Genomic DNA, 15,608 nt, shown 5'->3' on the forward strand with positions numbered 1-15,608 from the left:
GAAACAAACTGAGAGCTTCAGAGGGGAGGGGGTTGGGGGAGTGGGATAGACTGGTGTTGGGTAGTGGGGAGGGCACGTATTGCATGGTGCCCCGGGTGTTATACACAACTAATGAATCATCGAACTTTACATCAGAAACCAGGGATGTACTGTATGGTGACTAACATAATATAATAAAAAAACATTAAAAAAAATTTTCCAAATTTGATGAAACCTATAAACCCACAAATCCAAGAATCTCAACAAACCCTAAGCACATGAAACATAATTTTCACCAAGGCACAGACAATCAAATTGCTTAAAACTAGTGATAAAGAGATCATAGCATAGTCAGAAAAAGATACATTATATACAGAGAAACAGAGGTAAGAATGACAGATTTCCATCAGAAAATATGCCAAAAGACAGTGAAGCAATATTTTTAAAGAAAAATTATCAATTAGAATTCTGTATTAGTGAAAACATCTTTTAAAAGTGAAAGCAAAATGAAGACTTTTTCAGACATACAAAACTGAAAGAATTCATCATTAGCAGAAATGCACTATAAAAATGTTAAAAGACAGAAAAATGACACCAGACAGAAAGAGGTAGTACAAAGGAAATAACTGAAATTATTTGTGGGTAAATATCCAAAACTCTTAAAAAATAATTGATAGCTTAAAGGAAAAATAATAATTTGTTGTAGGGTTTATAACATATATCGAAGTAAAATGTATGGCAACAATAGCATAAAAGCCAGGAGAGGAGAAATGAAATTATACTGTTGTTAGATTCCCAAGCTTTTTGTGAACTGGTATTATATCACTTGAAGATGAACTGTGATAAGTTAAAGACAAATACTGTAAATCCCAAAAGACCCACTAACATAACATGAAAAAGCAATATAGCTAATAAGGCAATAAAAAAAGATAAAATAAAATGATAAAGATACTCAATTCAAAAGAAGGCAGAAAACAAGGAGAAAAGTAATAGAACAGAGGGACAAATAGAAAAAAAAAAAGCACAATAGAAGATTTAAACCTAAACCCAAATATACCAATCCTGTTCAATGTATGTAGCCTGAACAGCCTCATTATGAGCCACAGATCGTCAGAATAAAAAAGCAAGACCTGATATACGTTGCTTACAGAAAAAAAAAAAAAAAATTAAATACAAAGACACAAATAGGTTAAAAATAAATGACAGATGGGCACCTGGGTGGCTGAGTTGATTAGGTGTCCAACTCTTGGTTTCAGCTCAGATCATGATCTCGGGGTTGTGGGATCAAGCCCCATGGTGGGCTCCATATTCGGTGTGGAGTCTGCTTGGGATTCTCTCTCCCCCTCTCCCTCTGCCCCTCCGCCCACTCATATTCTTACTCTCTCTAAAATAAATAAATCCTTTAAAAATAATAATAAATAAATAAATAAATGGTGGAAACAATATATATATAAATATGCTAACACTAATCAAAAGAAATCTGGAGTAGCTGTATTAATATCAAACAGAGTAGACTTCAGAGAAAAGAATATTATCAGGGATGAAAAGGGTAATTTTATAATGAAAAAGGAGACAATTCATCAAGAGAACCTAATAATCCTAAATATATATGTGCATCATAACAGAGCTTCAAAACACATAAAGCATGGGATGCCTGGGTGGCTCAGTCGTTAAGCATCTGCCTTCGGCTCAGGTCATGATCCCAGGGTCCTGGGATCCCAGGGTCCTGGGATCGAGCCCCGCATTGGGCTCCCTGCTCAGCAGGAAGCCTGCTTCTCCGTCTCCCACTCCCCCTGCTTGTGTTCCCTCTCTCGCTGTGTCTGTCTCTGTCAAATAAATTAAATAAAAAAAAAAAACCACATAAAGCAAAAAACTAATAGAACTACAAAAAGAAATAGACAAAAACATATTTACTGTGTATGTGTATATAGTTTATATATATACTAGTGTATATATACACAATACTATATACATATTTATACACATGCACACATAATAACACAGTTGGAGATTTCAACAGCTTCCTCTCAATAATTGACAGAATAAATACAGAAATCAGTAATGATATAGAAGACCTGAACAACACTATGTGCTACCAACTAGTCCTAATTGACACTTCTAGCTACTCTATCCAACAGGAACAGAATATATATTCACATGAATATAAAACATTTACAAAGACAGATGATATTCTGAGACATAAAACAAGCCTCACCACATTTAAGATTTAAATAAGACAAAGTATGTTTTCTGACCATGACAGAATTAAGTTAAAATCAGCAATGGAAAGACATCAAGAAAATCTCCAAATACTTGGAGACTAACATACATTTAAATAACCGAGGGTTCAAAGAAAAATCAAAATGGAAGTTAGAAAGTATTTTTAATTGAATGAAAATGAAAAAAACAACATATCAAATTTATGATATGCAGCTAAAGCGGTAGGTAGAGGAAAATTTATAACACTAAAACATCTATAAAAGTGGGTAAATCTAAAATTCATGAATTCAGCTTCCACCTTAAGAAACTGAAAAGGAAAAGCGAATGAAACCCAAGATAAACAGAATAAAAAAATAATAAAGAGTAAAAACTAATAAAATAGAAAATACAAAAATAATAGAGAAAATATGGTTCTTTTGAGAATATCAAAACTGATAAACCTCTAGCCAGACTAGTTAGGGAAAAAAGGGAAGATACAAAATACTAATATCTGGAACAAGAAAAATGGCATAAATCTAAATTGTTTCCAAGCATATTATGAATAATTTTATGCCAATAAATTCAAAAGTTACATGAGTTAGACAAAACCTTTGAAGGACTACCAAATTACCACAGCTCACTCAATAAGAAATAATTATTCAATATCTAAAATTTTATAAAGAACTTTTATATCTATCTTCCTAAGAGATACTAGTCTGTAGATTTTGTTCAATTGAATTTTTAGTTTAAAACAAACAAACAAACACCTTCCACAAAGAAAACACCAGACCCAGATGCTTCAACTTGTAAATTCTACCAAACATTTAAGGAAGAAATAATATAAATTCTACACAAAACTGTCTGGAAAACTGAAGATGAGAGAATACCTTCTTATACCTCTGATACCCAAACCAGACAAAGACATTACAAGAAAAAAAGAAAAAAATACTACAGACCAATATCCCTAAGGAACATTGATGCAAATATTTTTAACAAATTCTTAGCAAATCAAACCCAACAACATATATAAAAAATAAAACACCATGACTAGGTCAGATTTATGCCAGGAAAGCAAGGTAGTCCAACATTCAAAAATCAATCAATGTATTTCACTACATTAGCAGACATTAAAACAAACAAACAAAAAAAAAACCCTAAAACCCCATATGAGCATCTCAATAGATGCATAAAAAACATTTGATAAAATCCATCATCCATTATTGATAAAAATGTTCAGCTAACCAGAAATTGAAGGGTACTTCCTCAATCTGATAAAAGCTATCTATGTAAAACAAAGCAACAATAATCCCTACAGCTAACACCATGCTGAATGGTGAAAAGGTAACTGCTTTCCTCTTAAGATCAGCAATAAGGAAGAAGGTCTGCTTTTGCCACTTCTTTTTTTTTTTAAGATTTTATTTTTAAATAATCTCTACACCCAATGTGCGGCTTGAACTCACAACCCCAAGATCAAAAGTCGCAAGCTCCACCAACTGAGAGAGCCAGGCTCCCCTGCTTTTGCCACTTCTATTCAACATTGTGCCAAAGGTTCTAGCTTGTGTAATAAGCCAGAATGAGAAATAAAAGGAACCCAGATTAGAAAAGAAGAATTATATTTATTCAAAATGTGATAGTCTATGGAAAATACTATAAATCTATTTAAAAACTAATAAAACTAATAAGTTTAGCAAGATTATAGAAGACCAATATACAAAAATCAATTGTATTTCTATATATATCAGCAATGAACAACTGGAGATAGTAAAACAAAGCCATTTGCAATAGACTCAAAAATTGGAAATAATTACATACACATTTAACCAAGAAAATGTGTAAAACCTATATACTGCACACTAAAAACACTGCTGAGAAAAACTGAAGATCTAAATAAAGATACACTGTGTTCATGTATTTTATAAACTAGGCAATATCAGAAGAGACAAATGGAGAGTGGACAGTGGAAGAATAACCTAGTTTTAATTAATGATTTACATCATATAAAAACATTAACAACAAAAATAAAGAGTTATGAATTGTAACTCCACAATCTTTGAAAACTGAAAGAACTGTTTGTAGGAGATACTCCGAACTAAGAGACAACACAGAAGGCAGCACTGAGAAGAAAGTGAGAGAACAAAATTAATCAGTGATGCTTGCCTTTGAAAAGCAAGGCAGGATGAACATAAGAATAAGATGGGCAGCAATGAAGGTTTACATGGAGACCTCATAGAAGACTGCAACAAAATAAGGCCTTGTTGGATTAAGTTTTACAATATAAGGATACAAGGTTTTCAAAATGATTGTGACAAAACTTTAAAGTACTCAAGAATGGGTTTGGAGTAGCAATACTATATTAATATTTTAAAGGCTAATAAAAAGAGATCTGTTTTGTAAATAATCACAAACCTAAAGGTTGTTACCATCTAAAAAAAGGCAAATGATGTCAAAATCGTAGTGATTAATAAATGAAATTTAGGTTCTAGAATAAGTTCTTTGTATAACAAACCAAGAACATTTTTCAGATTTCACCAGATGACTTATTGGTTTACTTGTATTAACAACATTCAATCAATTGTGATCAAAAACTAAATTTGAGTGCACACATTAAGTGTCATCCCTCATTACCAAATTTTCAACTTGAATAAGTATGCCAAATTATAATCTTGAAAGCATTTTAAGTCAAATTAACTTATGCTGGAATATTTTACTTCTGTATGTTCAAAATGAGAATGTCCATAAACGAATCTGGATATATAAAACAACAGATTTCATAAAAATATCTTAAATGCTATGCATGCTAATAATTTTTAAAATAACACATCTTTATATTTATGCTGTTATAGATAACGATAATTAATACAAACATCAAGAGCAATCATTGTAGGAATACTGGTCATTTTTACACAGCTTGGCAAATTATCAAGTACCTGCTGGTTATTAATTTTCAAACATATGGGAGCCCTGTGGTAATACACATTAAATTAATTCTCTTCCACAAATATGGCATAATGAAAAAATGAATTATTAATCTTCTCTATAAGAAATCATTTAACTCACTCATATTTTTGGCAATGTACAACTTAAATAGTCCTCTACATGGAAAATGAATTAAAAACTTCAGTAAAATATGTTTCATTTTACATGATCATGAAATTTAGGCCATCGTTCCCTCTATAACCCTATTCTTATATGTGCAATACAGTTTTTATCACTTTATACAAGTTGCTAAACTTTTATTTCCTTAAAACTTAGATACACAAATGTATATAATTCATGCATTCTCACATAAAAAGAAAGTTCTTCCATTAAACTACTAAGAACTTTACAAATCATGGGTATCTCAAATCAATCAAATAACAACAGAAAGATAAATAATTTTCAACCGATTTAATTTTCTCAATTTCACAAAATATATGGCTACCTTAAGTGACATCATTATATGTCAAGTTAAGTATTTTTTCAATAACTACTCTAAAAGTTATGATTTATATACATTTCATTTGTAGCCAGCTTTAATTTGTTTATAAATTAACAGTTTTCTAGTCTTCTAAAATGTTATGCTCCTTTTCTTTGAAGGAAAAGCAGGAAAAAAAAAAAACTACTGTCATAGTAACATTTAGATTGCTTTTATTATTAAGTGCCGTGAATACCTGATATCAACTACTGACTAGCCTCAAAATCATTATACATTATATGTTAGTAATTAGTCATGAAATACCAAAGTAATTTAAATTAGAATTAAATATCCTAAAATAAGATAAATAATTTACTACTATATTCAAGAATCTGACATGGAAATTTATATAAAATAATGTAATCTGCTGAAGCAGTAGACTTCCATGTCCCATCACGCTCCAAAAGAAAGCTGCAGGGTAACATAATCTATTACACTCCCAAAAGGGGATCTTCCCTAGAGATCTACCACACTGAAAAAAGAGAATCCAAAGAAATGAAATAGAAAAGGCAGTTGTTAATTTAATAGAACTTTATGCTAAAGTATCTGTCAGAAAATAGTAAAGTTCGACAGCTTTAAATAAAAGAAAAATCTACCAGCCCATATTAACAATAACAGTATTGTATACCACAATGCAGAAAAAGTCTTCCTGGAACATGTTGTCATGTTTAAAAATATATGTGAAGAGTTTAGCAAAAAGCATGCATACATTCCAAAAGTGTTCTCTTCCATCCCCATTTTATATAAATCTGGAGCCATTCTAAAGCTGAATATAAAAAGATACGCTATACCATTGACTACAGAATACTACAAAGTTTTATTGCCATTTAAACAAAGAAGCCATAACAGTTAAATGAGCTCAAGAAATAGGTTTCAGTATCACAAGGTGCCAGCTGTAAAGAGTTATGGCTAATTGAATATGGAACTCCTGCTTAATCAGATAACTGCTCTGCTATTTCCAAATGAAATGCCATTTCCATACTGCCTGAAAATGGCCCGTTTTATTGGTAACCAGAGAAAACAATATAAACTGTAAATAACATTAAGTGCTCTGTTTACCCATTCCAGGCACTGAAGTAGCAGGGGATCCTAGACGTCTTGGTAACACATTTGATGACAGGGCTGGAGTAGCAGTTCTTTCTGGGGGTCCACCCGGGGCTGAACTGTCCTTTGGTGGTCCAGGAGATACTGGAACTTGTGGAGGAGGGCCCTGGCTAGAGCTGGCTGGTGTCGGAGAAAGGTTTCTCTGAGCTGCAGTTCGCTGACGAATCTCTGAGAATAAGAATTAAAAAGCGTATGTTTTATTTAATATCCATATTAGCCAATACCACAAAATGATTTACATTTAATAAAGTTTCGTAGCACTAGAAAGCATCGTAACATCAAAACTTCTTGTAATAAGAAGTTTATAAGATGTAACATCGAAAATAACTATAACAGAGGACTCCATTTCTGACCCTTCACTTCCAACTGCATATATTTACACAAAAGCCTTGATCTAAGTTTATCTACAGATACCACTTTTCAAAATAAATTCAAATAAAATAAAATCATCACCCAATTATGTGTCATGTCTTTTTATAGTAATCCTTCTTAATTTATGATAAAGGAAAGTAAGTTTATCAGAATTTGTGAAAACTCTGATGAAAATGGCAGATTTGTTTCTTCAAGATAAGCAAAATGTTAACTCTACGAAATGAGTGAATAAGTATATTCTGGAATTATCGCATAATTTATGAGGTATTTAATCTAAGTAGTCACAGAAATGCTGAAAAAGTAGTCTTTACTATTAGATACTATTCCCAATCTCCTTTATACTCTTACTGTCTTTTGGTAATTTTCTTTTTGCCAATACATTCAATAAAGGAAAACTTCCACTTTGCATAAACAGTATTATTATAAATAAATCTTATCTTTTAGTTGCAAAAATTACAAGATTTTCTGTAACAGGGGCTGGTAAATATGCCAAATCCAGGCTCCCCCCACCCCTTTTTGTAGTTTTATTAAAATGTGACAATGCTCTTATGTTAGTCACCATACAGTATATTCTTAGTTTTTGATGTAGTGTTCCATGACTCATCGTCTGCGTATAACACCCAGTGCTCCATGCAATATGTGCCCCCCTTAATACCCATCACCAGCCTATCCCAATCCCCCTCCCCTCTGAAGCCCTCAGTTTGTTTCCCAGAGTCCATAGTCTCTCGTGGTTCATTCCCCCTTCTGTTTACCCCCCCTTCATTCTTCCCTTCCTTCTCCTACCAATCTCCCTGCTATTTCTTATGTTCCATAAATGAGTGAAACCATATGATAATTGTCTTTCTCTGCTTGACTTATTTCACTTAGCATAATCTCCTCCAGTCCCTCCATGTTGCTGCAAATGTTGGGTAATCGTTCTTTCTGATGGCTGAGTAATATTCCATTGTATATATGGACCACATCTTCTTTATCCATTCGTCTGTTGAAGGGCATCTCGGCTCCTTCCACGATTTAGCTATTGTGGACAACGCTGTAATGAACATTGGGGTGCATATGGCCCTTCTCTTCACTATGTCTGTATCTTTGGGGTAAATATCCAGTAGTGCAATTGCTGGGTCATAGGGTAGCTCTATTTTTAACTTCTTGAGGGACATCCCCTGTTTTCCAAAGTGGCTGTACCAACTTACATTCCCACCAACAGTGTAAGAGGGTTTCCCTTTCTCCACATCCTCTCCAACATTTGTTGTTTCTTGCCTTGTCAATTTTTGCCATTCTAACTGGCGTAAGGTGGTATCTCAATGTGGTTTTGATTTGAATTTCCCTGATGACAATGTTCTTTTGTTTATATATTGTCTATGGCTGCTTTAGAAGAGCTAAGCATTTACAAGAGATCATATGGCTGTCAGAGCCATTTACTATATTTACTATCTGGCCCTTTACGGAAAGTTTCATGATCCCCTACTCCATAACACAAAATTCAATTCTATTATTTCCCCTCCCCACCAATATCTTACTTGAATGTTGATGGTAAGATCTCAAGTAAAGAAGTGCTTATTGCTTTTTAATTCTATATATCACCTTAAATTATCACAAATCCTGAAATAGTAGGCTGAAACCAAAGATGTTAAATTTTAACTGGCATGACTGGTAAAAATGCATACTTCCAGAAGCAAAATATTTTAAATTTGGACTCTATTTGACAGTTAAAGATTTTCATGAAGAGTTCATTGCGACTAAAAGTACAGCTCTAGCATCAGGTTTCAGTTCACTACAATCTAGCAGAAAAGTTTGGTTAGAATCCTGGCTGTAGCTTATAGCATTACATGACTTCAGATGGGTTAACGTCACTAAACCTCTCTTCTTTATCTATAAATTTAGGATAATAATATTAACTCATAGAATTGTTATAAGGATTAAATGATGTCTGTATTGATAGCTCACATTTATCGAATACATAATATTTCAGATGACAGCGTTTTCACACAAAGTATCTTCAAATGACCAGTTAGCTGTAATTACTAAGACCAACTAATTTTCCTCTGGCTCTTAATTTAGTCTCTAACTTAGCCACTGAAATAATAAATTACAAGCAGATCATCATTATATAAATGGAACTACCTTTATATCTGGCTATTTTCCATGCAGTTTATATAGAAATTTCCAGATTTTATCTGATCTAATTATATCCTAATATCTCCTGCAAATTAGCTGGTTACTTAATTATCTTTTATTCACAAAGAACACCTTAACAGGTGGTTACACATTGGGGAAAACCATGAAATGCTGCAAAAGGTATTGGGGCACCCGGCTGGCTCAGTTGGTAAAGCATGCAACTCAATCTCAGGGTTGTGAGTTGAAGCCCCACACCGGGCATGGAGACTACTTAAAAAAAAAAATGCTGCGAAAGATACTAAGATCAATGAACTTACATTAAGATTTGATCATTCAAATTAATTTTTAAAAAACAAGGCATCAAATACTGTAAATCATTTTTTAGCCAATTTTCAGGTAAAACATAACTCCAAAAAATGACATTTTTCTTCCAGATAAATAAAAGTTTAAAATATATCAAACTATATTAAAAGTGGTTATTATTCTTTCACTTCTTGAACAAAGACTTGAAACTGCTTTCTCTGAATGTACATCTACCCTGGGACAATTAATTAAAGTACCTTTTTAACATACATCCCTCATATCACTCGCGAACTACTGAAAGTTGAGGTCTATAACTAGCTGGGTTAAAAAAGGACACCATGTCTAGCATTCCATGAAAAAGATGTGGCTTAATAATTTCTGAAACTAAATTTAGACAGAAAAAGGAGAAAAGTGATACAAAAGAGTCAGGAAAGGGAGAAAACATACTTTCCTTGTTTTCAAAGGAAAAGCAGGTAACAAAGAGTTACAATATCAATAGGTGAAAATAGCAATACAACACCAAATCTATATTTGGTACGGTGTTATGAAATATTCTTGTAGTCCCAATTTTAACATCTAAGATATGTCCACTTCTAGTTATTTGCCATTCACAAATGCTTTGTATTATAACTATTCTAAAAACTTTCTGGTATCTAACAACGTATTATATTGGTTATGTTTAACATCTCCTGCATTTAAATGTAAAACACCATCCCACAAAAAAGATTTACCAAGCATTTCGCATCAATTTGTTAAAGTATCATAAGTATTCCGTAAGTTCAATTCTTGACTGGAGGATGTTTCAACATCTTTATCAATGATCAACCACTGATTCAATAAAAATTACACCAAGTATGAGTACATGTCTATATTTTTAAATTCAAAATGAAGCAAACAGAATCTAAATGAGATTTAAAACTTCTATATTACAATAAACAAAAGAAAACAAAGTTTAAAATAATGATAAAACGGCACTTGGTAGCTCAGTCGGTTAAAATAATAAAACAAGATAGTTGTTAAAAAGCATAGACTCTGCCTGAAATAAGTTAAAGACAAATACCATATGATTTCACTCACATGTGGAATTCAAGAAACAAAACAGATGAACATGGAGAAAAAAGAGGCAATCCATAAAACAGACTCTTAACTATAGAGAACAAACTAAGGGTTGCTGGGGGGGGTGGGCAGTGGGAGGGTGGAGACGGGTTAAATGGGTGATGGGGATTAAGGAGAACACTTGTGATGAGCATGGAATATTGTATGTAAGTGATGAATCACTAAATTCTACGCCTGAAACTAATGTTACACTGTTAGTTAACTAATGTTAACCAACCGGAATTTAAATAAAAACTTGAAACTACAAAGAAAAAAAGAGCAGACTCTGGGATCAAGCTGTGTTGATTCAAATTTCAGCTCCACCCTGTTTATTAGATGGACAAGCAGCCTTTTCCAAGTTGATGACTAATTTCAGTTCAGCTTCCTTATAATAGGAATACTTACCTCTTAACAGTTGTTGTAAAGATTAAATGAGATAAGCAATGCAAAGGGCTTAACCAAAGCACAGGTACTTAACAAGTAGTTAATAAGCAAAAACTATTAGAAGTAGTATTCATCTAAAGGTTCCAGAGATCACAATAAATCAAAAGCTAAGCAATCTAGAATTTCTAAAGCAAAAATTAAAATGTGGATACTAATGTACAAATTAAATGCTTTCCTAAACTCATTTGTGAACTTATTTAAATGTGTAAATTCACAATTTATGCAAAAACTTAAATCTGTGACTCTAGCTTGCTCTTAAATAATTCTTAAGATAAACGTTCTATAATACAAATAATTCTCGATTTATCAGATTTTTAAATACTGATTGTTTACATACTTGTAGAGGGTTTTATCTTTGTTTTGGTATTAAGCTGGAGTGGGAAGAATACCACACTACAGTTAGGAGGTCTGGATTTTCATCCTAGCCAATACCACCGGTTCCTTATGCAAAGTAAAAAGTCTTTTATCCACTCTGGGTTTCAAATTTCTTTAAAGAGTGTTGGCAAAACTACAAAGACAATCCTCATATTTTCCCTAGCACTGGTCAAAGGTTTTACCAACGTTACATCCAGTTCTCAGCCTCATAAGAAAAAGCACCAAAAAAAGCCTTTGAATGATTCACATATGCAAAAGTGGAGATTCTTAAATTTAGGGTGAATTTGGCTCTTTATAAGTGATTATTAAATGTAGTTAAGTGAGACATGGGGATATAGCTTCAGGAGAGTTTCTATTTTTAAATTTATATAAATTCTGGTCTCTTTTGTTTAAATTTATATGATTTCCTTAAATAATCAAAATAATAAAGACCATGCACCTGGTATATCTTCCTTTTACTTTCAAAAAATTTTCTAAGGTCTATATTCACTGTATCATCTTCTACGTAACCTACTCATAATAAGCTACTTTAAATTCAGCCTCTACCCTACTTCTCTACTTAAACTGTTTTCTCGGGGCGCCTGGGTGGCTCAGTGGTTAGGCAGCTGCCTCTGGCTCAGGGCATGGTCCCGGCGCCACATCAGGCTCCTCTGCTGAGAGCCTGCTTCTTCCTCTCCCACTCCCCCTGCTTGTGTTCCCTCTCTCTCTGGCTATCTCTCTCTCTGTCGAATAAATAGATAAAATTTAAATTAAAAAAAAACGCTAAATAAAGAAACAGAGAGAGAAAGAGAGGGGGAAAAAGAAAAGAGAGAGAAAAAGAGGGAGGGAGGGAGGAAGGGAGGAAGTTAGGAGGGAGGGAAGGAGAGTGGAAGGAAAGGAAAGGAAAGGAAAGGAAAGGAAAGGAAAGGAAAGGAAAGGAAAGGAAAGGAAAGGAAAGGAAAGGAAAGGAAAGGAAAGGAAAAGAAAGGAAAGAAAGGGGGAGGGAGGGAGGGAAAAAGGGAGGGAGGAAGAAAGAAAAGAAAGAAAGATCTTGTCCAACATTTCACTCCTCGACCTAACACAATCTGTTTTTTGTTCTCCTTCTTAGCTACCACAGTATCACTTACCACTGAAGGCACCATTGGTTTGGTTACCAACAAACTTATCACCATTACTGTTACAGCTACTCTTTATCAAATCCCTATTATCTGCCAGGAACTATAATAGGTGCTTAATGTGAGTTTACTAATGTCGCCTAATATTAAGACCAACTCTTTGAGAAAATTCAAACCCTCAGTTTTCAAAAGAAGAAACCAAAGCTCAGAAGCTAAGTAATTTGTCAAAAGTCTCACAGTACATAAGAGATAGAGGCAGGATACAAATCCCAGTTTTCATTACAACAACTCTGGACAACTCTGGACAACCCTCAACTTTGTACAACCTATCAGATTCAATGACCTCATTCATCTCCTACTAAACTTGACCCTCTGCAGACTATGACAGCAGATGCCATCCCATCTACATTTCAACGTTCTAGACACCAGGTTAGTTCTGCTTTTAATTCTAATCATGCCTTCTTTTTCCTGAGTTCCTCCTTTCTCCTTCTACCCTTAAATGTTAATGTTCCCTGGGGTTCTGTCATAGCCTTCTTACTCTATTTTCTTTCCCTGGGCAATTTCACTCAATCCCATGGTTTGAAGAACTATCATCTATACGTCCCAATGATTCCTAATCTGTACCTATAACCTTAACCTTTTTCCTGAGTTTCATATAAAATAATCAATTACCTATAAACCATACCACCTGGATGTCACTTGACTCAACAAAGCCAAAAGCAAATCCATTATCTTCTACATAAACCTACTACTCAAATTCTTACGTTTCTTACCTTGCTTAAGACACTAACATCTAACCAGTTGCCAAAAACCTAGGTGATATCTGGACACCTCCTCCCACTCCACACTATCCAAATCTAGTATCATCAAATCTTGTCAATCTACCCTTAAATCTTAATTATCTTTTAAATCTCTTCTTTTTCAACTCCTTTGCCACAACTTTATGTAGTTCAGGCCTTTATCTCTTTTCTATATTAGATAATATCCTAATCAATCTCCATGTCTTCAGCCTTGCTCTCTCCAATCCTTGCTCCATATTACAAAAAAAAAAAAAAAGTGTTCTAAAATGCAAAGCCTCCAGAGGCTTTCCGTGTTGCATTTAAGATAAAGTCCCAAACTCCATAGTGTTGCATACAAAATACTTCATAATTATCCCTCCCTCACTAAAACACTACCTCCCTTTTTCAGGCACATAGCACTATTTGCAGTCCCTCAAGGTACCAACTTGTTTTTCTCTTCTTATCTTTGCATGTGAAGTAGACCTGAGAGTCCTTTCCCAATGCACTCTCAAAGCAAATTGTTACTAAAATTTATAATGCATTATGATTTGTGCCTACCTTCACTGCAGTCCTTAGTATGTTAAGATTATTTACATGTGCATACTCCTTTGAACCAAGAGCTCCTAGAGAAAAACTGCATCTTTGCAGCCCCAGGATTTGGCAAGTAACTAGCATAGAGCTTAATAAACATCTCTGAAATAACTTTACTTTCCTCTTGCATTTCAATATCAAATTTCCAACTGCCTATTACCCAACTTAGATGGTGTAGTAGGCAGAATAATGGCCTCCCAAACATGTCCACATCCTCATCCTCAGAACCTATAAATGTTATGCTACATGCAAGGGGAATTAAGACTGCAGACAGATTTAAGATTGTTAATCAGCTGAATATGTGTTGCCTGCTACACTGAGACTTTCAACCTAACTTCAGATCATACAAACAAGCTACCTACAAGCAGAAAATATGCTAATCATATATACCACTTGCCAGCCTTTAGTTTACTATTTTGTTCTCCTGCTTTTTAAATTAAGAATACATTTTGCTTATATTATTTATAACAAATACTCCAATTTAAAAATGAGCAGAGGACCTAAGTGGACGTTTTTCCAAAGAAGACATATAGATGGCCAACAGACACATGGAAAGAAACTCAACATCACTAATCATCAAGGAAATGAATATCAACACACAATGAGATATCACCTCACACTGGTCAGAATGGCTTAATAACAAAAAGACAAGCAACAACAAGTGTTGGCAAGGATGTGGAAGAAAGGGAACCCTTGTAAACTGTTGGTAGGAATGTAAATTGGTGCAGTCACTATGGAAAACAGTTTTGTGGTTCCTCAAAAAAATAAAAAATAAAAAGTAGAAATACCATACAACTTCTACTTCTGAATATTTACCAGAAAAAAACAAAAACACTAATTTTCTGAAAAGTTATATGCATCTTTATGTTCAATGCATTATTTACAATAGCCAAGACATAGAAGCAACCTAAGTGTCCATCGACAGATGAATGGATCAAAAAGATATGATATAGATACACACACACACACACACACACACACACACACACACACACACACACAATGGAATATTACTCAGCCATCAAAAAGGATGAGATCTTGCCATTTGCAACAATATGGATGGACCTAGAGGGTATTATACTAAGTGAAATAAGTCAGACAGAAAAAGACGAGTTACCATATGATTTCACCTATATGTGGAATCTAAAAAAAACAAAACAAATGAACAAATAAAATAAAAACGGACTCATAAATACAGAGAACAAACTGGTGGTTGCCAGAGAATGGGGGCGGGGGGGCAAAATAGGTAAAGGGGATTAAGAGACACAAATTTACAATTATAAAACAAAGTCGTCACAGGGATGAAGAGTACACTATTGGGAATATAGTCAACAATATTGCACTAACTTTGTATGGTGACAGATGATAACTACACTTAGTTTGGAGAGTCTTTTGTAATGCACACAATTGTCAAATCACTATGTTGTATACCTAAAACTAATTTAATGTTGTATGTCAATTATACTTCAATTAAAAAAGAATATGTTTTGTTTTATAGTTCCTTATCTCAATATTTACTTTTTTTCATCACCTTGATGATTTATTTCTACTTTGACTCCTACCTTTCGACTTTAAACAACCTATACCTTGCAGTTCACCAAGGTCCCATTTCGTAAATCACTACTCTACAACACTTAAACAAAATTCGTTAATTCTAAAAAAAAAAAAGTCTTCTATTTCCTTCAACTCAACACATTTACTAAGCAA

The 15,608-nt window shown here is 33.6% G+C and overlaps 1 protein-coding gene across 3 annotated transcripts in view; it reads right to left on the minus strand.

Moving 5' to 3' along the window:
* The window catches only part of LNPK (lunapark, ER junction formation factor), an 81,237-nt gene that overhangs the window by 15,330 nt on the left and 50,299 nt on the right, over positions 1-15,608 (minus strand). For all 3 annotated transcript variants that reach the window (XM_045806149.2, XM_045806151.2, XM_045806150.2), the window contains exon 9: positions 6,692-6,904. In XM_045806149.2, coding sequence (XP_045662105.1) covers positions 6,692-6,904 — 213 coding nt within the window. The remainder of the gene's footprint in view (positions 1-6,691; positions 6,905-15,608) is intronic.

This window comes from Ursus americanus, chromosome 1 (genome assembly GCF_024610735.1).
Source record: "Ursus americanus isolate L20-20 chromosome 1, mUrsAme1.1.p, whole genome shotgun sequence".
Taxonomy (NCBI): Eukaryota; Metazoa; Chordata; class Mammalia; order Carnivora; family Ursidae; genus Ursus; species Ursus americanus.